Source organism: Castanea sativa, chromosome 11 (genome assembly GCF_040712315.1).
Source record: "Castanea sativa cultivar Marrone di Chiusa Pesio chromosome 11, ASM4071231v1".
Taxonomy (NCBI): domain Eukaryota; kingdom Viridiplantae; phylum Streptophyta; class Magnoliopsida; order Fagales; family Fagaceae; genus Castanea; species Castanea sativa.
The window spans coordinates 21,776,175-21,800,885 of NC_134023.1; the positions used below are offsets into that span (position 1 = coordinate 21,776,175).

Genomic DNA, 24,711 nt, shown 5'->3' on the forward strand with positions numbered 1-24,711 from the left:
GGAGTTCCTTCGTTGAGTGTCCCTGAATTCCAAGTGTAGCATACTCGTCCACGAAGTTTTATGTGGACGAGTCCTCTCGGGGCAGGTCGCGCGCATCCCCTGGACGAACGATGTAGCTTCGCTATCATCCTCTGGACGGCCTTGTCCGTTACTCACGTCCTGAGGATAACTCCTGGACAGCTGCCGAGGTGATGACCGTCCAGGGACGGTCTCAGCGTTTTCGTCCCACATCAATAACAACTAGTGACAACATACCACATAAGATTTGTTGTAAAAATGTTGTGGACATATCATTTCTCTAAATAAAAACATTGAATCACAACAAACTATATTGGAGACAAAAATGTTGTACACATTTATAAGATATCAACTTGTTCTTCACTTTACCATTTTAGGTAATTTTTTTTTTTTTCGAATTAGTTGTTACTATTTTTCTGCTGCCCTAATGTGTAATTTCCTTCATAATTAGTGCTGCAATAATTTTTCTTTTCTTTTCCTTTTTGATAAATATATGAATATATGATTTTTGTTCTTCTGGGCTTTGATTTAGCCTGCAGGTGGCAAATATCCATCGAGTCCCACAGTAATTTTATAGAAACGCGTACGTATGTCATACGAACTATTGTGTCTTAATCAATTTATCCAATGAACTATGTTAAAAATTTGTGCATGCAGATCTACATCTGCAATTGGGGCCACTTTTTTTATTGTGGCTGACCATAATCGAGCAACTTCACCTGTCATGCAACATACGTTGCAACCCGGATTGTTCCACAACTAAAAAAGGTCTCATTGGTGGTGCTGCTTTAGTGTCCCTGGATGCATCTCTCTTTTGGCTAGTGCCGATTATGCTTGCACTGAATGCAAAAGAGGATTATTTCGATGATGATACAGAAGAGGTCCCTGTTAAGGGTGGCGATGACCACGCTATCACAATAGAAACTAACAGGATAGATGTCTTAGATGATACGGAAAACTTTAATGGTGAAAACCACCAGACAACTTAATTTTGGATGAAATCAGCCACTCTATCACAACTGAAGAGTGAAACTATCACACTTTTTTTTTTTGTTTGGACTGAAAGAGGTAGAAACTATCACACTTGAAAATAATGCATCAGTGGAATTCATAGATGATGCACAAGAAGATGTTATCAGTCACAGTGGCACAACTGAAACAAACGCAAAAGAAGTTTTCTTGGGTGATACACAATGAATCTGTAAAGACTGAAAACAACCACACCGTTACTGTCAACCAACCTGTGTCTGAGCCTAGTAGACCTGAGAATGTAGGAGAGACAAGAAGAAAAAGTTGGAAGAACTCTAGAATCAAATGAAGGAGCAGGGATAGAATTTGATGTAAAGTCACAAGAAGAAAATGTTGGAAGAATTCCAGAAACAAATATCCCATAAAGATAAATACTAGGATATCAGTATAGGATTCAAATGTATACTAATCATTCTGTAACTACTAAAGCTAACATAGTTATGTTTGAGGGAGCATTTCAATATGCAGAATGCAAATCAAACTAAACTCTCTGGAAAAATCACTGCTATAATAAATGCATGTCCTCCCATTCCTTCTTGCAAGCCAATATATAGTAGTTGCAAGAGTCATCAAGATTGCCCAATGCCATGAGAGCACATTCCACCTGATTGTCAGTTGATGGTTTCAAGTAAAAGTCACATTTGCAACAAATCTAAGTAGTCTAACTCATTGGCTTTATGAAAGAAAGTCCAAAACCTCAGCTGAAATTTTTTTACTACAAAGAGGCAAGTACTTTTAGCTGAAAAAAAGAAAAGAAAATGCAAGTCTCAAACTCTTCCCAAACCTATATATAAAAAAAAGAATTAAAAAAAATGAAAGAAAACATTCATCAAAGTATCCTTCACAGTAAAATATATATTAGAGCCCAAAAGAACTACAAACATCCAAGACAATTAAAACCCAAATACCTTAATCAAAACCAACCCAACCAAAATACCCAAGCCTAAATCATATATAATAATAAAATATAATATAATATAAACCTTTACTGGTAGTGGCAATTTTTTTGGATATGGGTTCTCATTTAAACTCTTTTTTTTTTTTCTAAGAAACTCTTCCTTATCTGTATATATCTAATTATGTTTTCCGGATAAGCAATAAGTAGTTCAAAACTTCATAGCTGTCATGATTTTCATAAGAATAACCCATCAAATTGTTCAAAAAGTTTTTCAAAGGCACAAACCATAACATTTAGTGGCTCTATAAAATTCTTTTATGATTTCTCAGGTTTCTTTCTAGACTGTTCAAACTACCAATCTATAGTAAAATAATTAATACTTAAGCAACCAATAAAATAAATGTATCGATGCAAACTGCTTTCTCACCAAAGCATCTCTAATGATGCCTACACAAAGTGTGCAGAAAATTACGAAAGCAGTAAATGATTATAAACCAAAACACAAAACTCAAACAATATGATCCATACAGACTAAGAACTACAATAATTCTTTACATAGGAATGGTAAAGGTTGAGCATGAGAAAATAAATTCATAGCCATAAATAATTATCGATATAAACACATTCAGAACTTTGTTTAAAAATAATTTAGTCATAGGAAATTACAAGGCTACAGATATAACAAAAATGGGATGATGAAGCTCATTTGACAATCCCAACTCGTTTTTACAAATCAAATAGAAGAAGCAAATAAAGAAGCAAACACTTACAAAAGGACCCAAAATCCTGTTTTGTTGTTGTTGTTGTCCGTGCTATAACTCTCATTTCTGATTCTACACTTGTGCAATTCAAGTCTGGCAGCTTTTCAGCAAAAATTTCATGATGGAGATCTTGTCTTCCAAATCCATTTTTAGGTGTCTAGAACTTTTCTCTACACCTACACACCAATCATTACAATTAAACTATCACTGTTAGCTCTGATGCAAACTGCAGATCACTGATTTTGTTGGTCCATGATTGTAAGAATTTACATATAAAATAAAAACTGAACTTCTAGCTTACTATTGTCATAAGGTAAGGCAGTATTTATAACATTTGAATTAATGTCAATATCAATCGATCATTGTTATTAATAATGTCATAAATGATGACATGGTTTGTCTTTATAAAGGATGGAAGAACATAATTCTTTAGTATGCAGCTCCTAATCTACAATTGAAAATATTATCTGCAAAATAAGATCATTCTTATCTGATTAATATCACTATAGAAGGAAAAAAGAATAATTGTTTATAATATTTTTTTTTTATGCATCAAATAGGGATATAAACACCAAAATGTCAAATTTATTTTAGAAAACAACAAAGCTTTCTGCATCAAATAGGGAAATTAACACCAAACAAAAAATTTATTTTAGAAAACAACAAAAGTAATGTGAAAAATGTTAAGGACATTAATCTATGTTTTTAAAAATTAAAAAAAAAAAAAAAAAAAACTCACATAAACAAAGGGGGAAAGGCTTACCTAACACCAATATGCAGGATTTGTTACAGAAAGAAGACTCTCATTGGAGTTCTCTTCGAGAAATCTTCTCTTAAGGTATTCTTTTACTTGATCTTCAAGATGCAGAACTTACATGAGGTTTATTTGAAGCAGCAACTGTAATAGCAAAATTTCAAAATTGTCTAAATGCTTATATAAGTTAATAAGGATAACAATATGTTTAAATGCTTACGTGCCAAATTGGCATAGCTTGTTTTTCAGCTTTTGGAAAATGGGGTTATTTGAAAAGGCTGTTCCTAAAGAAAAAGTATTCTAAAAAGGTTACCGCACAGGCACATGGCTTAATAATGATAAGCATATATCTAAGCATATCAGAAAGTGGTAGACCCTCTGACCTCATCGATCATTTGAATATCCAATATACATTATATGTTGCTCTCATTTAAATTCACACAATCACCATTGTAGCTTTCTTTGGCTGACTACAAAGGCATGAAAAATTACTTTGATTTAGAATGATTTCATTCAAATTAAAAGATGATCTATATGCTAGCTTAGGGATGTGCAGTAGAATGAACAGAACAAATGAAGCAAGATGAGACGTGGCATACCTCATAGAGTTCATCTAATATAAGTATCAACTGGTGACCAAATGAGATTCTTGAATTATCATCAACAAAATCATCCGTCTTTGGGTTCCCAGCCACGTCCCTGATAAAAATGTTGAAATGCACATCTTTAATTTGAATACAAATAGAAATCTAAAAACATTAAGATTAGAAGATTGCATTTTCCTTTGCCTATTCTGAGACTTAACAGAACAAATAAATTTCTACCACAAACCTTAACAATAAATGTAGAAAGTTTGCAAATTAGTGTATATGTGATTTGATAGACCTACTGCAAGGTATTCATTTAGTTTTCATGTTTTTGTTTCAGGTGCTAATGAAGATGAGTTAAAAAAAGTGAAGCATGTGGTTCAGTATGGAGTTTCATCACGTATTACTTGGCTGTAGAGACTTATTTTATTCAATGAACCACTTTGACTCCAAGAAAAATTATGAAAAGACAGGGTAAAAGTTCTAAAATTTTAAACCTCCCACTCATATCAAACAGATGCTCAGATCAATGACCACTACAATTTTGAATCTTACCCATTATAAATAACCTAAAATTTTCCTTTTTTTTAATAGGTAATCAGAGAACTATTATTAATGAGTAAAAAATGAATAGTACAAGTTGTTCATGAAGATGAACAATAAGAAACAGATGAAACAAACAGCAAAACAAAAGAGAGGGAAATCAGAAAGTTAATCTAAGGGAAAACATAAACACTAAAAGAGACGAAGAATCAGTAAAACCCCAACAACAAGACCACTAAAAAAAACTACGCTGGCATAAAACCTTTAACTCATCCAACATCTTCTCCATGTCCTCAAAGGAGCGACGATTTCATTTCAACCAAACAATCCATATTAAGCACCCTGGAATCAAATTCCAAATATTCGAGTTATGCTTCCCAAGCCACTGATGCCAACAAGATAACAATCCCGCCACTAATCCTTGCATAACCCAATGAATACCAAAAGCCTGAAGCATAAAAGTCCATAAGGTATGTGTAACAAGACAATAAAGAAGAAGATGGTCTACCGACTCCCTATCACAACAACACATACAACACCGATTTACCAAGGGGCGACCCTTAAGCATGAGATTATCCAACGTGAGAATCCGATCGTGAGCAGTTATCCACAAGAAGAAAGCCACTCGCTTAGGAATCTTTGGTTTCCAAACACCCTTCCAAGAAAACAAAAAATTCGAAGTACCCTGAATTGCTTGGTAATAAGATCGGGTGTCAAACTTACCATCACCTTTGAGCCGCCAACAAAGAGTATGCCTCCTTTGCTCCCCTCTCTACCACTGCCTTTCAACCAGCCACCTCCTCCTTTCCCTGGATTCTTTCCATCACCGTTCCCATCATCTTTTGGTTTTTTTCCATTTCACTCTTTTTGTCAACCACATTCTTCTTCTCTGAACACCCCACCTCCATCCAACTTGCCTTTACAACCATCGTTATGGCCTAGACCAACCACTACAATTATCACCCACACCTCTTCCTAACAAATTGCCGCCCCCTAACACAGATCTTAAACCTTCTCCTCAGGGCAAAGGGGGCAGTAAAGGATATTTTTGCATAAATTCCAAAACCTTTTCTTTCTCGTTTGACTGCGGGCGGGCTGACTCTTATGCTATTCACGAAAGTGGTCGGAATATTAAAAGTTCCATTTGGATGGGTCGTAAGGGATTGGAATGGATTCTCTCATGTTTTGCCGATATTTGTGATTGGGTTCCAGGAAAGGATTATTTGTGCAAACGACATAGAGAAGATAATAAATCTTTCGAATTCTGGGGAAGGTCAAATAAGGCTGGTATTTTTGTGGAGATAGCTGTGTATTATGATTGGTGGAGCTCGTCGTGGTTGGGTTATGGTACCTGCGAGCTCAAACCGGTCTGGGTGGTGCTTGTTTACAAAAGAATTAGATAGATTCCTATCAGGCTCAAACACTGTTTGGGTGGAAGGGAGGACTTCTGATGAAGTTGTTGGTGGTGGTCCGACAGACGATGGTGGACATAATGGGAAGAAATCTTTCAAAATCGGTAACCAGCGGAAGTTAAGGAATTTTGAAATTTCTAGAGCTATTTCGAGACATGATATGCTGAAGGGTGATACTGTCGTTACAATTTCTTCAATAAATGGCAGACCCACGCGTAAGTTTACATTTGAGTTAACTTCTGCCAATTTGGCGCTGAGGGTGTTTAAATTAGATGGGGGTAAACGAGTGGTAACTTGGATGAACCCAAATACTCCTCACAAGTCCATTAAAAGTGGGCCTGTTACGTTAAAAATCGTATCTGGGCATGACAAAGCCCATTTAGCTGATCCAAGAGGTAAGGCCCAAGGGGGGTTTCTTATCCTCTTGGTTTGGGCACTAGTTTGCTTTGTAATCAAAGTGAGAGTGTGGTGGGCGAGAGCTCTAAGCCACAGATGGAGTTAACGGTGATATCGGTGATGCCTGAGGCTTCAACAGCAGGTATATCGCCGATATCCAGCCCCAATCAAGCTTCAAAGCTTCTCACCTCCAACCCAACGAGAGTGTTAGGAGATCCAAAGACCGGAAAAGTCTCAGCGTCAAGGAGTAGCTCTGCTGCGGTTGTTCTCGACTCCGTTAAGGCTGTTTCTTCTATGGGCACAGTCTTCAATGCCAAGGTAACTCATGGACTAGACAATCGAGACTCTGGGTTCACCGGTGATATGGTGGTTAGCTCGGTGACGGCAGCAATTGAGGCTTCAATTCTGAAAGTTGTGTCGCTGATCCTTGGTCGGTATCCATGGGTGGTTCAAAATCGATTTTCTCCTCTCTCAGACCTGGGTAATGGGGTAGAAGATGAGTTTGTGGAAGGGGAAGACCATGAAGAAGAACAGAAGAGTAATCACCATGATGATACGACGCTACAAAGGTTAGTGGATTCTGTTGGGGGATTTCAGGTGACAGAGTCCGGGCCACCTTCGAACTGGGTGTCCCAAATGATGAAAATTGTTTGTAACATGGTGGGTTTCCCTATCGTGAAACACGAAGCTCAATGTTTGGCTCTATTTCGCCTTTTGGAATAGGAGTGTCTCAAGGTGATTGATGATGGGGTGCCCAAGCGACCTGTAAATTCAGGGTCACGAGGTCTCAAGTAGCTTAAGGGGCTTATCTCTAATGTTAATAACGATGGTGTCTCTTCTAGGAGTAGGAGCAAAGTCTCTTCGACTGCTATGGGGGTTGTTGGTAGTTGTAAATGACTCTGCAACTACTTTCTTGGAATGTAAGGGGGCTTAACAAACCCCCGGAAGAGAGAGGTTTGTAAGAATCTTCTAAAAGAATGGAAGTGTGATATTGTATGTTTTCAAGAAACGAAAGTTTCTTCTACTAATGTTGTTTTTGTTCGGAGTTTATGGGGTAGTCCTTTCATTGATTAGGCTATTTTGGACATTGTGCAGACTTCGGGAGGGGTCTTGCTGATTTGGGATAAGAGGGTTTTTGAAAAATTGGATGTAATTGCTAGACAGTTTCCTGTCAGTGTCTTATTGAGAGGAGTGGTGGATGACTTTGTTTGGGCTTGTATAGGTGTGTATGGCCCCAATGATGATGGACAACGGGCTACTCTGTGGGAGGAGTTGTCACAAGTGCGTGCCAGATGGCCCATGGCATGGTGCTTAGTAGGTGATTTCAATATCATTAGGTACCCAAGTGAAAGGCTTGGCTGTGAGTCGTTTAGCCCTACTATGTTTGCATTCTCAGACTTTATAAAGAGTAATTCTTTAGTTGATTTACCTTTAGACGGGGCTTCCTTCACTTGGTTTAGAGATTATGGTCTTCCCTCTATGTCAAGAATTGACAAGGCTTTGGTTTCTCTAGATTGGGAGGAACATTTTGAGAATGTATCCCAAAGGGTGCTTCCTCGTGTTATTTTAGACCATTGCCCACTTTTGTTGGAAGCTGGTGTTGTTCGATGTGGTCGAAGTGCCTTTAAATTTGAAAATATGTGGTTAAAAGTTGAGGGTTTTGTTGATAGAGTTCAGCAATGGTGGAATGGGTACAGTTTTGTGGGTTTACCAGGTTTTATTTTGGCTCAAAAATGGCTTTGAAAGCAGATTTAAAAAAGTGGAACAGGGAGGAGTTTGGTGACTTGGCTTTTAAAAAGAAAAATTTGCTGACTGAACTTATGGGTTTAGATGCAAGAGAGGTGTTGCTGGGTCTATTGAATGAGGAACAGATTCGTTGTATTCAACTCAAAGAAGACATAGAACAGTTGGCTTCCCTTAAGGAAATTTCCTTGAGACAAAAATCTCGGGCTTTGTATGTGAAGGAGGGAGATAATAATACTTGTTTCTTTCATAGATTAGCAAACTCACATAGAAATGCTAATCATATTAAGAGGATCAAGGTGGATGGCGTTCTTTATGAGGATGAGTCGGATGTGCGCTCTCAGTTAGTTCTCTTCTATCAGGGGCTGTATGAGGAAACTGAATTGGGGCGCCCTGCTATGGATGGCTATCAAAAAAAAACCTAAAATTTACACATGCAAAAATGTTGCTTTACTATTAGGGGGGAAAAATTAGAGTCAAAGATTATCTGCATAGATAGTGTCTCAAACCCAAAATCAAACTTCAACCTTAATTATTTTTACAGCATACCAAACATGTTTTAAATGTAAGTTTGCATTTGACAGAATTCAAGTAGCTAAAGACATTCATAAAACTAACATCTTGTTATATTATAAGTGTTTCCAATCGTCTTATAAAAAAAAGTTTTTCTAGTCACATTTCTTTAATAATATGCAATCATAATTAAGTTTATGACAATTCCATATTGTGTTTGACTATTAGGTCTAGCAAGAGGAGTGGGATTTTTTGGTCTAACAATTCATCATGAAACAAACTCCGTAGAACTGAAGCCAAAATTTGTGTAAAAAAAGTCATTCCAATTTCCCATAAACTTAAAGTAGAGGAAATGGATTTGAACATCAAATATTGTTCTACTTGCAGAATCCTCACTCTACTTTAATGGTAATATGAAACTCACAAATTTTTCCATATGTGCAAGCATAAAATCATACCTAGATATGCAAAATTTTTCCATCTCGATCAATGGATCATTTTCTTTCTTTTTTTAAGAGGACGCAATGGATCATTTAAAACTTGATATGCTTCACCTAATACTACAAACATAAAAAATAATGAATGAACTTGCATAAATATAAAGAATAAAAGGCATGGTTTATCATTGTCAACTAAGTTCTAAGGGAAAAAGTACTGAGAAAGGGGCAAAAAAAGTTTTTTTTTTCTAATTCATTTAAAATGAGGTATGTGCGTAGGAAAATCAACAAAGAGAGATTATGTTTTGCTCACTATAATAATTTCACACAGCAATAGATAACAGATGACAAAGTAAAACACCTTGCATCAAACAACTAAACTTATAATTTTACTTTAAATGTCGTCTAAATTTTAAAGCAAATTTAGTATAATTTATGCCAAGGGCCGTTCATCTCTTGAAGAATACATGAAATTAAAACCCATAATAAGAAAATGAAAATAAGAAACTTTATATCCAACTAAACCGAAAATCCTCAAAGAATACAAAATTAAAACCCATAGGAAAAATATCAAAATTCTAGGGAATACCTCCATAAATTTTTCTTTGCCTTTTGGTTTCTTAAACTGCTTCAACATTAATGTCGACAATGAAAAAGAATACTGAATACACTAGATTATGCAATTCCACAAAAACCAATTCTAAACAGAATAGAAGAAGAAGATTAAGAAAGAAAATCTCAAGCACATTAGTAAAGAGAAACTGCCTAAACTTTAATAAATAAATATATATATATATATATAGATATATATGTTTTAAAAGAAAGGAAAGAAACAATGGTAATTTATGAATAGCATACTTACTTGGTTATGGACTCTTATTGCAGAAAAGAATCAGTAAAATTGAAAGAACAAATAAAAAAGTCAATTTTACAAACAGATGAATACAGTAAGGAGATATATCTAGGTTTGATTGAATTGTAGGGTCTTACCCATAGTAATTCCACTGTCTAACGGTGGCTGTAGGCTGGTGGAGACAGCCCTCTGTTCTGTCTCTCCACGCTTTACAAAACCCAACCCTAATAACAACTTAGGTGGTAGTATTTCAACTTCTAGGGTACTTCCTTGACTTCAACCAAAAAAACGGAGAGGAAAAAGGGTTAGGAATCAAAATCCCGAAATTGACAGCAAACCTAATTATGGACAATAGGAAAAGGAATAAGTCATAGATTAATTAAAAATTACCAATAGAGAATGGTTTGATACCGAGGTTGGGTCGGAGATGGCAGACATGGTCAAGCCCTTGCAGGGTATTACTGTGTTGGGTCTGCGTATGAGAGTGACAGTGGGAAGAAAGACGGATAAGAGAGGGGATAGGTTATGCACAACGTATGAATAAATGCAAATCATCAAAGGTTGGTTTTAAAATGAAAATGTAAAAAAAAAAAAAAAAAATACTATATAATAAAAATGGAAAAATACTATTGCACGATTGTGTGTGTGAGATAACTAATAACCATTGCCCTAATCAAAATACAATAAAAAACTACAAATAAATAACTGAACATTCACACTAGAGTTTTGAAAAAATTTGGCTACATATTTGTCTGAATCTTTGAGAGAGATTAAGAATGTTATCTTTAAAGAAGTTTTTTATAAGCCAAAGATTAAAAAGGATCAATTGAACCACAAATATCAAATAAAAGGGAACAATGAGAGACATAGATATCAAAAACTCAGTGATCAATAAACTGTGAATTACTCAAAAACTCCTCATAAAATAAAGAGGAAGAAGTTACTTTCCCACCAACAATGAAAACCTAACAGGAACTCAATATGCCACAGAAAAAAAATAAAAAATAACAAAGAATCTTTATAGCTATCAATGATGAAACAGAATAAAAACAGAGCAAAACCACAACAGCATTAAAACATTTTGTGTGCCTAATACATTATTCAGGATAGTCAACTTCATTTGCATCCTTCCTGGTATGCAGAAATTCCCATTCTCACAAGTGGGCAAATATGGCCTTAGCTTCTTCAACAACTGGTGTTTTTGTTGATGAACTTTCTGAACCAATCTGCTGAGCATTAATAACCACACTTGAATCACCCTAAAAATATTCCTCCAAATTACCGCTTCCAAGGAAAATTGGTTAAAATTTTAACTAAACCATTACCCCACCATAATTCACAAAAACAAAGACTCAATTAAAATTAGAAGAGAAAGTTTCGTGTACCTAGCATAGGTCTTCTCGGCTGCCTCTTGCTTTGCACATCCTTCTCAAATCACGCTCTAACTTAAAACACCTAAGCAATACCAATCAAAACCAAAATATTTCCCATTGAAAACTTGTAAAAGACAAACTTCGCACACATACATACACATGTACATAGAGAAGGAGAGCAACTTTGTAGTCAGAACTGAAAGGAGTGGTGCATAGGTTTGAAATAGGTGGACAACTTAGGTGTAAAATACCGCTAATTTTGTTGGGATTTTGTTGGCAGGAAGCGAAGTAATAGAGGAGGCAGACTACAATAGGTTTGAGGAAAAGATGAAAGAGAACAGAGACTTGCAAGAGGTAAAGAAGAAGGGTTTATTGGGAGGAAGCAAAATTACAAAACCTGAACCTAAAATTAATTACATTATTAATGTAGAGACCTAAATTAATTGAGAATAACCTAGAGAGATGTCGAGGCCAGGTCAGAGATCAAGAACAATGGCAACCATGTTTTTCTCTTTTCCTCTATATTTTTCTTAATTGATTCCCTGGAAATTCTGCAGACTACCAGCAAAATTGTTCCCTCAATATGAGCTGTTATCTGAGTAAGAGTTAACTGAAGAATTATCTTAAACATACTAAACAATTAGAAAGCATCAAACACACCAAATTTTAATCAACTCATCATAATTATTCTTTTCTTTCTCAACTAAGAGTCATATCAACAACTAAGTTTGCTTTCATAGCATCCAATGCATTCTTAATTAATTTTATTTGTAGGTATTGATCAGAATATATGGGGTAGACTCCAGAAATAAGAATGATAGAGCAAACCTACTAAATGGTTGATTTGCACTAGTGTAAAAAAAATCTAGTTTTTAAGAATTAGCCAACATAATAACAATTTTAATCAACCAAAAATCACAGCTTTAATTAACAAACAAAAAAGGCACATGAAGCCAAATAAAAAATCACAAAATTTAGTCCAAAAAATAAGAAAAAACCTAAAAACATAAACCATTGTCTCATAATGTTAACTCTAAATATTAGTAGAAATTTTTTTTTTACGACTATTACTATAATGTATGTAATTCGTAAAACCTAACAAAATCCACATGACTATTGTTTCTTCTTACAAAAACCATAATCTTATCGTATTTTGTGACGTTTTCCTCTTACTAAGGCATATTCAGAAACAATAAAAACTTAAAAAGGGAGAAGGCAATGAAGATTCAGGTTCAAACAAATTTGACCATGGTTGCGAGGTATATCTAAGGCATAGGAAGATTGCTATTTCATGCAATTCATGCAAATCTGACCATTTGAAAAAACTTACCATTATAATAGAGCATTCTTCTGCATCCCTCTGCTTTTCTAGTTAAATCAATAGACTCAATCTCTATTTCATGCAATTCAGCCTCAACATTGCAAGAAAAGGTGTTGCCCACCCTAAGAAGATATTTTTGCAGGAGCAAGGGAATCAATTGAGATAGACGGTTCAATTGCACACATCCACACATACTACCATCTCTACATATTTGTAAATGTGATTTGCAGATATATAAATGTTCAACTTGTAGTATATTTATAATTATTCTGCATGTTAATCTTTCTCAACAAAATATAAAAGCAAGTGATGGTTCAATATTAATGGTTTGAAAGTATATTTACATTTTTGGTGGGCTAACAATAAAAAAGTAGATAAAGGAAATCACATGTCACATACCGATCTCTAGCATGCCAATATAGGCTCCAATAGCAAAGCTTCTTGAATGGCAAATTGTCCACTTTGTAAAGGATCAAAATCTGGCTTTGCAAAATAACCCACAATTCAACCAACCTGTAAAAACAACTATAATACAAAACTCACAACCCAAATCCATTACCCAAAAGTTTGATTTTTAGGGACCGTGAGAAGTGCTATAGTAGTGAAGAGAGACAAATCTAAATTAGACAAAAGAAAGAGTGGGGAGGAAGTGTTTTATCAACTATGAATTATATTAACAAACAAACGCAATCTAATTTACAAATTTTTTGGGTGCATATCGCACTCTTTAAATCCAAATTGACTTTAGAAACCAATAATACTCAAACTAAAAGTCAATTGACAACAGTTAATAAATTAAAAAATTGAAACTAAAACTAAACTGAATAAAAGTTAAAACGATTTACAAATATCTAATGCGTTGAACCTGTCGTGTTGTTCTAGCCTTGCAATTGCCATTATTTTTTTTTCCAAACAGAGGGCAATGCATTGAATAATTGAATTATTAAAAACCACTCTACCTCATTTAACCCTGCTAATTATTCAAAATAAAAGCACCCCCAAACATGACCCTAAATCAAAATCAAGCCAATTGAAATGCTGAAAGCCTAAATCATATTTAACAGGCAAGAAAAAAAAAAAAAAAAAAAAAAAACAAACAAAACAAAAACAAAATTGGAAACTTTACCAGCAAAGCTTTTGGAGAAAGACCAGTCTAATCACGGCAAACATGTTCTTGATGTCAAAATGTAAGGCAGTGACTTCAAAAAGACGATAGTAGGACGCTATACAATGGGAGGAAGTAGGCCTAATGGTGAACTACAGTTCAAAGAGCAAAGAGGAAAGCTCTTTATGAGAAGTTGGCCTGATTTTAAGGGACCTAAGAAGACATAGATGCACCAGTTCAACAAAAATGAGCTAAGATAGTGCTATGATTAGCAGACTTGATCACTTTCATTAGCCATTACCAACAAAATATTGGGCAAGTCAACATGATTACAAAACTTTTGTAAAAAACCATACTGACCAATCAAAAATTTCATTAGACTTCTAATACTTGTTTGGGCAAGAAAATAAACAAATAAGGAGGAAAACCAAGGCTTAAATCCTCCCCTCATTGGCCTTCTCAACCAAAATTCCCAGAAAAGAAACAGTACTCAAGGCAGTTTCATACCCCTTAAACACTTCTACCTTCTGCATGACATTGATTTTTTTTTTTTTTTTTGCTACTAAGCATGGTGCTCAAAAACTTTCAAAAACTACAACATGGCCGTACAAATGAACGGCAAGCAGTAGGAAGGGGCAATCATAAATTTAAAAATAGTTGATTTCTAAGGACCATGCTATCAACAACTTATCAAGCTTAGCTTTTCTTCCAATTAAACACTAACAATCTATTATTAACCCAATAAGTAAGCATTTCATGCACATACTAATTTGATTTCAAAAAAAGTTCTAGAGAATTACTACAATAAGTAAACCATTTAGCAAAACATTCCACATAATATAGTTTTTCGAGGCATTTTATCAAACACACATCATGCATTATTGTTGCAACCACTGCCGCATATAATCTTATCAAAGAACTACCCACAAATACACTCAACTCAAAACCCAGCAACAAAATCCTTTGATAGACTAAGGTCTCCAAACTCTTTAACAATACCCAACTTCGAAATTTTCCTAGAAACGGCATTAGCTTAGCTTAGCTCTTCCCATATTCTAATCACAAGTAAATCAATGCCTACTTCATGATTATTTCCTAAGTTATGCATGTTTCATATATGATTCCCTAAGTGAGCGCACACGCTTACATGCATCATATTGCACATCAATAGCTATAAAAAAATGTCTCTTCATTGCCGTAGAGGACACAGTCGCAATATTAGGAGAGGAGAGGAAGGAAGTGAGAATTGGTGAGAGACGTTTGTGGGTCAAAGTGATGACTGAAGGCAGTAAGAGGGGAGGGTTGGTGGAAACGATGGAGACTGGATAAATATTGAGGATCCAAGGTTGAGAAAAGGAGAAAAAAAATGAAATTTCAAATGTTTGTCCTATGCCTCCCATCAATTTTGCTAGGTAATAAAAACATTTATTTGGGGTTATGCTTTGGCTTGAATTATTTAATTCATCAACCAAGGCATGAAAGTTTTTGAAGCACAATCACCGAATGATTAATTAGAATATAACTTGGTGATCTGAACTTAATAAAGCAAATCTAATACAAAACATTAAACCCGAATTCATCAACAAAACTAAATGGCCATATATGTAAACACCATAAGCTTTCAGTATTCTATTCTATGCTCTAATGAAATCATATAGGAATATATTGATGCATCTATAAGGAAGGCTTTGTCACGATTGCATTAGAAGTTCAAGTGAATGTTCCAAAACATGTTTGATAAAGTAGTCCTTATGACAGTTTTGCCTGCTACACATGTATCAAATGTGAATATCATAGAGCACTAACTGTCTTTTTTCTTTTTCTTTTTTCGGATCAGACACTAACTGTCTTTAAAGGGAAGTGAAGAGGCGCAAGTTTAGGGTTTTTGTGTTTTAGATTTGAGAAATGATATGTCCATAATATTTTCACAATATTTTTAAAACAAATCCTAAGTGACAGATTGTTACTGGTTGTTGTTATTGTTAGGGCAAAAAAAGAATCTTAGTGTTAGGTTCAAATTTGAACTAATAACAACTAATCACCTATAATTTGTTGTAAAAATGTTGTAAAAATGTTATGAACGTAACATTTCTCTTTAGATTTACCAAATGAAGTTTGCAACGTGTTCTTGTTTTTTTAATTATTATTTTTAAAGAAGTGTTTTTTTTATATAACTACTTTTTGTGAACATGTGTGTGCGGGACTCTAAAATAACTGATTTGACTTATTTGCTAATTTCTCAAATGAAAAGGCACCTTTTTTGGGGGAGTTTTTAAATGTTAATGTGACAGTAGCTTATGTAGCCATATGGCATAAGAAGGAGTGGTCAACAAAAAGTCAAATATTTTGACTTTAAGTTACTACTAGTGTTATAATTATGCGATGCACGGTTTAGTAGAAAAGTATATGTAAATTGAACAATTTATTTCAATAATATAATTAAATTACTTATCTAAAAAAATTAAATTAAAAATTTTGAACTTATTAAGGATATTTTAACTCTTTGATAGTAATACTACACAAAATTAAGGACAAATTTAATACATCGAGATGATGATTATATGAGAATAAAAATGATTACTTTAAGAGAGACAAAAGGTTAGAATGGAATAACTAATCATATAGTGAATATATGACAATTTTAATTAAAGAAAAAATTATTTAAAAAAATTATAAGGAGAGTTAATAGAGAAAAACAATTATTTAAATGGGAATTGAATGGTTGTCCTTAAGAGTGAGAATTATATCTAAATTTACCTTATTTTTCCAAGAGGGTAATTGGAAGTTTAGAATAAAAAAAATAACCAAAAAAAAAAAGAAAAAGAAAAGAGTCTAGCAACATACATAACATTTAGAAAAACAAAAGGAAAATAAGCACGATTAAAACTAACTCCTGAAAGTCAATAGTAGCTTTAGCCTGAGATTTATTCCTTGTACTCTAAATCTCCTCCTAGCTAATGTTAAAAAAAATAGCATCATAAACACATAAGCTCTTGTTGTGTTTATTGCATGATTGCACATCTTGTAAAGTTGCTTGATTGCATCCTGTGAAGTTATTTATTTTTAATTATCTCATATATATATATATATAGTAGATAAATATACAGTATAGATTACCCATTTACGCTAATTAGGAATTACTATTATACTATAACTCATTCCCAATGAAGATCGGTTTTATCTCAATAATCAAATAGATATAAATATATAACTCTCCAACTCATGCACATGCCTAACTCTTCCTAACTATGCACATTGGTTTTTTTTTTTTTTTTTCTTTGAATTTTCGTGAGATAGCATTAGCAAGTATCTAAACAATTGTTGTTATTTTTATTTAAAAAATTAGTGATAAAGCAATAGTTGATAAGAACAAATAAGAAGTTGTTTTTATCTATAAATGTGTGTAAGTGTGAAGCTAAAATCTAAATCTAAAAAATAAGTAGCATGTGAAGAGGAAATCCAAAAAAAAAAAGAAGGAAAAAAGCAACCTTTTTTGAAGAGGGAATCCGAGATAAATAAATAAAAAGTGACTTTGCTGTTTATTTTTACGTGTAGTAATATAATTTAAGTAAAAAAAACTAAAAAATATATTTATAATAAAAGATTAGAATTCTAAATTCGTATGACAGTTTTAAATTTTCATTTCTATAATATCATCAACGTTGTAACATTTGACTTGTTTTGTCTGTAGCTTAATAAGATTGCCATCTTTTTTAATAGTACAATAAGTATATATCTATTAGGAACATTATATATAGCGTTTAGGTTCATAGAGCTATAGAAGTCTAATGTTATAAGAAATATTCGTTAAAAAAAAAAAAAAAAGATTAATAAATTAAGTAAAAAAATAGTAAAAAATAAATTCATAATAAAAGGATTAGAATTTGGATTATAATCCAATTAAAAATTTCATTAACTTAGAAATTATAAGAGAAGAAGATAAGAACAAAACAAATATATATATATATATTTTTTAATCTAAAAAATTTTCTACAGTTTGGCAAAGTCACTTGGCGTAACCACGGCTTCTAAGCTTAACTTTTATTATATAGTATATGATACGATATGATATATAGATATAGATTTAGATATAGATAAGACAATGTATCATCAATTATGTTTGTTAACCATTTTATAAACGTGTTGTTTCCATTGAATCTATATGTTATAATTTTTTTTTGTTAATCCATATGTTATAATTGAAGTGTTTTATATGTTGTGGTTTATATGAAGATATACCAAGATTGAAATCCTTTAATGAAATTTATTCTTAATGGAATTAGGATTTTGTTTTCAAGGGTTTCTAGCATTATTAGGATTCTGGAACTTAGGGTCCGTTTGGATAAAACTTATTGTTGAAAACTGAAAACACTGTAATAAAATAATTTTTAAATGTGTGAATAGTACCGTAGGACCTATTTTTAATAAAAAAATTCTGAAAAGTGAAGTTTGTGGGTCCCATGAACAGTACACGAGACCCACAGATATGTTGAAAATGGCTGAAAAGTCAACAAAATGCGGCTATTGTTCATGAACAGTAGCATTTGTCCCTCCTGACCCGTGCAGCAACAGAAGAAGAAAAAAAAACGCAAAACACTCAAAACACTGGATGCTTTCAGCTATCCAAACTCAGAGTTTAAATCTTCTGTTCCACTTTTCCTGCTCCACTTTATACTCTATCAATAAAAACTTGTCATGTGTTTACTTAATTAATTAAATACTACTATTAATTAATAACGATAGCATTAATAAGTCAATAATGATAGTATTTAATTAATTAGGTGAACACATGACAAATTTTTATTGGCGGAATATAGTGTGGAACAGGAAAAGTGGGAAAAAAGATTTGAACTCCCAAACTCACCCTTTAATCTTGAAACCCTTGATGTTTAATTTATAAATTTTAATTTATTAAATCAAAAGGTATTTTTTATGGAAAATAATAAATTATTGTTATTATTAAAATCCTGTTTATCCACGTAGAAAAAGGAATCCCAATATGATTTGGATTGGAAGTTAATTAGTGGATTGAACCGTACGGTCATGTTTTTATTTTTTGAGCAAAGAACGATTAAGTCGGTTACTCTATCTCTCACCCTAAGTCGATCATGTTCTTATATATACCACAAGGCGAAGTTGTGAAATAGAAGTAGATACATACTTTCATTCCTATAGGATAACTCTCTCTCACTCTCACCCTAAGTTCTCTCGCTCTAAAATCTCATAGCTAGGGTTTTTTTTTTGGCTTCGAATTCGAATCGGAGCAATAGAGTTCTGTGTGGTTCGTACTGTTAGGATTAGTGTTTATTGATGGGAATGGAGAGGAAGAGGAAGGTGAGCTTGTTGGACGTGGTGGACAAGTCGAAGATCACCAAAATAAACAGCGGCGGCTTCTCGTCCTCTGTGGCAAGTGGTAGTATTATCGAACAGTTGTGCAAATTCATACGAGGGAAACTCCTGGAGATGTACTTATGTTCCTCACTGGCGAGGAGGAGATAGAAGATGCATGTCGAAAAATAACGAAAAAAGTAGCAAAGATGGGTGACAAGGTGGGACCTGTGAAAGTAGTGCCTTTATTTTTTTCTCTTTCTCCGGCTATGCAGCAGAAGATATTTGAACCGGCTCCGCCTCCTGTGAAAGAGGGTGGTCCTGCTGGAAGGAAGATTGTGGTGTCAACAAACATTGCCGAAACTTCTTTGACCATTGATGGTATAGTGTATGTAGTTGACCCTGGGTTTGCAAAACAAAAAGTTTATAACCCACGAGTGCGTGTAGAATCGTTGTTGGTATCTCCAATCTCTAAGGCTAGTGCACACCAGAGATCAGGGCGTGCTGGAAGAACTCAGCCTGGAAAATGCTTTAGACTTTACACCGAGAAAAGTTTCCAGAATGATCTTCAACCACAGACCTATCCAGAAATGTTGAGATCAAACCTTGCAAATACGGTTCTTACTTTGAAGAAAATGGGGATAAATGATCTAGTGCATTTTGATTTTGTTAGAAATACTGAATTGAATAGTATTGTATTTCACGAGTAAAATAATATACATGAGTGCCTTTATATAGGAGGCATATGAGTGCTGTACAAGTAAATATGAGTGCAGTACAAGTAGTACAGTGTGCAGTACAAGTAAGTGATCTAAATGGGCCAAGCCCATATATGAGTGTACGTTAACAGCCCCCCTCAAACTCAAGGTGGATGTGAGACCAACTTGAGGTTGTCAACCAAATCACGAAGGCGTCCCTTAGGATGGGACTTGGTGAAGATATCTGCAAGTTGATCTTTGGAGGAGACAGAGAAGAGCTTGAGAGCACCATGAACAAGATGATAACGGATAAAATGACAATAAATCTCAATATGTTTAGTCCGTTCATAGAAGACATCATTATGAGCAATGTGAATGGCACTCTGATTATCACAATAAAGAGGTGTAGCAGAGGACGTAGACACACCTAAGTCTGTAAGAAGCCATCGTAACCAAAGAAGCTTAGATGTGGTATCAGCAAGAGCACGATATTCCGCTTAGATCTTGGAGCGGGCCACAAAGGTTTGTTTCTTACTTCGCCAAGAAATCAAGGAAGAGCCAAGTAGAAAACAATAGCCAGTGGTGGACCGACGATCAGTGGGATCTCCTGCCCAATCAGCATCAGAGAATGCACGAAGTACAAGAGGAGATTGAGCTGAGTAGAAAAGGCCATGGAAAAGAGTGCCCTTCAAGTAACGGAGAATGCGCAGAACAGCAGCGTAGTGAGTCGACCGTGGAGCAGACAAATGCGGCCGACCCGATGAACGGCATAAGAAATGTCCGGACGAGTAACCGTGAGATAAACTAGGCTGCCAACTAATTGTACGTAAAGAGAAGGATTAGACAATGGTTTCCCCCCGAGGGAGTCAGATGCGCATTAAGCTCAACCTGGGTGTCAACGGTTTCTTGCCTCGGTGAGTCCGGCACGAGACAAAAGATCGAAGCATACTTGGCTTGAGTAATATAAAGACCATCCGAGGAACGAGTGATTTCAAGCCCCAAGAAATAGCTAAGATGTCCAAGATCTTTCATCTCAAACTCGCCGACTAAGAAAATCCTTGAGGTCTTGTATGCCACTTAGGTCATCACCAGTTATGATCATATCATCCACATAGAGGAGAAGTAGAATGGTGCCTTTATCGGTACGACGAAGAAATAAGGCGGCATCATAAGGATTGGCAGTGTAACCCAAGCGAGAAATAGTAGAGCTAAATTTTGCAAACCAGGCTCGAGGAGCTTGTTTAAGACTATACAATGCTCGGCGAAGGCAACAAACCTTGTTGGAGTCAATGGAGAGACTTGGAGGAGGTTGCATGTAAACTTCTTCACTCAAGTCCCCATTAAGGAATGCATTTTTAACATCCATCTGAAAAAGATCCCATTTTCTAGCGGCAGCAACAGCCAGGAGGGCACGAACAGATGAGATGCGGGCAACTGGTGCAAAGGTCTCTTCATAGTCAATCCCATACTCCTGTGTAAAACCTTTTGCAACAAGGCGAGCCTTATAGCGCTCAATGGACCCATCTGAGCGAGTCTTAATCTTGTAGATCCACTTACAACCAACCACAGACTGTCCAGGAGGGAGAGGAACTAAGTCCTAAGTATGGTTTTTGGTTAATGCATCAATTTCCTCTTTCATTGCAACCTGCCATAAAGGGTCAGTGGAGGCCTCACGATAGGTTTGAGGCTCATGGAGTGTAGCAAGTGCAGTGTAACAATGGTAATCAAGTAAATGTGTAGGAATGGATCTTACCCGGGTTGAGTGACGAGGTGGAATGTCTTGTGGAGGTGGAAGGTCTTGTGGAGGATCTTCAGGCGGAGCAGGAGCGGGGGACCTAGGCTCGAGTTGGGATAGCTCGTCATCAATCTGCTCATCTTCGACCTGGCCAGAAGAGACATTGAAAGGATCGGGTGTTTGTATAGAAAAGTCTAAAGGAGGATCAATAAGAGTTGGAGAGGGAACATGAGACTCCTCTGGAAAGACTTCAAGTACAGATGAGGTAGTGAGAGAAGAACGAAAATGAGAGAGTTCAACAAACAAGCGGTGTTCCCAGAAGACAACATTACGAGAAACACGAAGGCGATGAGAGATAGGATCATAACAGCGATACCCTTTTTTTGTTTCGCCATAACCAAGGAAACAGCAAAGTCTAGATCGAGGCTTAAGTTTGTTGTGCTCATGAGACTGAAGAAGAACGAAACAAGCAGATCCAAAAGAGCGAAGGTGATGATAGTCAGGGGGTGACCCAAAGAGGCGCTCATACGGAGTTTGATTATGGATGACAGTGCTTGGAATGCGGTTAATGGTGTGAACAGCATGAAGAGCAGCTTCACCCCAGAATGGAGGAGGAACCTTGGCAGAAAGAAGAAGAGTACGAACGAGTGTCAAGAATATGACGAAGTTTACGTTCGGCTCGACCATTTTGCCGAGAGGTACTGGACAAGTTAGATGATGTACGGTGCCATAGGAGTGTAACGAGCTTGAAAAGCATATTGAGTGTATTCAAGAGCATTATCAGAACGAAATATTTTAATTCTTTTGGAGAATTGGGTTTCAACCATTTTTGCAAAGTTACTGTATATTGGCAAAATTTCAGAACGAGATTTCATAGGAAATATCCAACTATAACGAGAATAATCATCGATGAAAACAACAAAATATCGAGATCCACCAATACTAGCAACAGGAGAAGGTCCCCAAACATCAGAATGAATTAACTCAAAGATACTATTAGAAATAGAATCACTATTATTAAAAGGTAAAGCTGACTGTTTTCCTAACTGGCATGAAGTACAATCAAAATTGTCTTTGGACACAGAACCTAACAGACCCTTAGAAGCTAACTGTTGTACCCGAGAAGAGGGTGCATGACCAAGACGAGAGTGCCAAAGTGAGAGAGAAGGTAGGGAAGACACCGCAGCAGCAGCAGCAGCAACAGACACCGGAGCAACAGGTGGAAGATGAAGATTATCCACTGGAAACATACGCCCAACTCTAGGGCCGGTCCCAAGCTCTTGCCCCGTCCTCGGATCCTGCACAATACACCCAGAATAGTCAAAAATAAGGCGATAACCTAGTTCGGCTAATTGTCCCACAGAACACAAATTATAGGATAGGTCAGGAACATGGTAGACCCCAGGAACAGAGAGGTTGGAGGTTGAAACAAAACCAAGACTATTCCCATGCATGGTGGAACCATCAGCTATGTGAATATTGAGGGGATGTGGAGCAGGATTAAGTTTGGAGAATAAGGACGAGTGAGGTGTCATGTGATTGCAACAGTCAGAGTCAAAAAGACAAGTTTGAGACTTACCGGGTAAACCGAGAGAGCGGTGGAAAGAGATGCATTACCGGCCATACGAACATCTTGTGCTATGATATCCTGTAGGTCAGTATGTGAGAGGTTGATTTTGGATCTAGAAGGCGGGACTCGAGTGAAATGGGAGGCATTGGCGGAGTAGACTCGGTGTTAGCAACTGGCGACGATAGATTTGTTGCGGCGGTAACAAGTCTCAATAGTGTGGCCAGGGCGCTTGCAATAGTTGCAGAACTTTTTATTGGTGCGTTCGCGACGATTGCCGGAGCGAAGAATTACCCGAGTGCCGAGGTTGCTCTACGGAAGGAGTAAGGCCCAGACCATTAAACTTATCCTGGGCTCGAAGAGTTGCAAGGCGAGCTTCTTCTCGACTAACTCATTCACGGCGGTATCAAGAGAGGGAGGAGGACAACGATTCGAAGCCGACCTCGAATGGGCTCATAGTCCTTGTGGAGTGACATCGGGAACTCATAGAGACGAAATTCATCTCTAATAGCAAGATATTGTTGGGCATCTTTTGAGCATGCCCAAGTTGGATCGAAAGGTCAATTTGGTCCCAAATGAAGCGAAGCCGATCATAGTAGTCATTGATGGACCGCCCGGTTCTTGCTCGAGTTGATGCAATTCAACCACTAACCGATATTTCATGGATCCGTGAGTGGTAGAGTATCTTTTGGCCAACATATCCCATGCCGATTTTGCATCATCAAAGCCGCTCAAAGAAATTGGAGATGGAGGGGATGAAAGTATTTCAAATCCATGTGAAGATCATGTGATTGTGACTATCCCATTCAATCATGCGATTGAGAAAAGCAGCATCTTCTTCACTTGCCCCCTTCACAGGAATAGTGATTGCACCAGTGCAATAATGCCAGAGCATGCGACCCTTAAGGAAACTGCGCATAGCTTGAGACCAAGATAAGTAATTCCTAGTCCCCTCCAATACAGTATTGATGGGACGAGGAAGAAAAACATCCTTTTATCCATTTAGAGACACAATATGCAAAAACAGACTACAAAAATGAAATCTACGTGAAAAACTGAGTAAGGAGAACCTGGCCCGAAAAAGTCAACTCCAGAAAAGTCAACGGTCAAAGTCAACGGTCAACGGTCCAAGTCAACGGTCAACGGTCAAAGGTGACGTCAGCAGCGCGCTGGAAGGTGACGTCAGCGATGACGTGGCAAGCTGACGTGGTAAGCTGACGTGGCAGGCTGACGTGTCTAGGGCTGACGTGGCAGGATGACGTGGCAGGTGACGTGTCTAGGGATGACGTCAGCAGGATGATCCTGGCGCGTGACGGCGCGTGGCGGCTCAGATCGGCGCGTGGAGGCGCGTGGGCGCGTGACCTTTAGGGCAGAACCTTTGGGCGGCGCGTGAGGGCGCGTGGAAGCTCCGATGACTGTAAGGTTTTCACGAGCAGGCAGATCGGAGCAAGACGATCTTCGTGGTACCTTCAGAAAATTTTTCGGAGCAATATTCACGGCGGTGCCGAAAAGGCAGTGGTCTTTGCAGTGTTCGGACTCCTCAACGGCGGCTGCTGCAGGTCCGGAACCTGAGGACGATGTCTGGAAGACTCGAAGGTTCAACGGCGAAAGGCTGCAGCAGTTGTCGTGACAGCGGAAGC

General features: G+C 36.4%; 1 protein-coding gene and 1 pseudogene across 1 annotated transcript; one reads left to right on the forward strand and one right to left on the reverse strand.

Moving 5' to 3' along the window:
- Positions 1 to 24,711, reverse strand: part of LOC142614908 (putative disease resistance protein At4g11170) — an 85,696-nt pseudogene that overhangs the window by 27,195 nt on the left and 33,790 nt on the right.
- LOC142616223 (putative pre-mRNA-splicing factor ATP-dependent RNA helicase DEAH3) lies at positions 19,281 to 19,753 on the forward strand. The gene is made up of 2 exons (XM_075789107.1): positions 19,281 to 19,688; positions 19,745 to 19,753. The coding sequence occupies exons 1-2, from the start codon at positions 19,281 to 19,283 to the stop codon at positions 19,751 to 19,753; spliced, it is 417 nt and encodes a 138-aa protein (XP_075645222.1).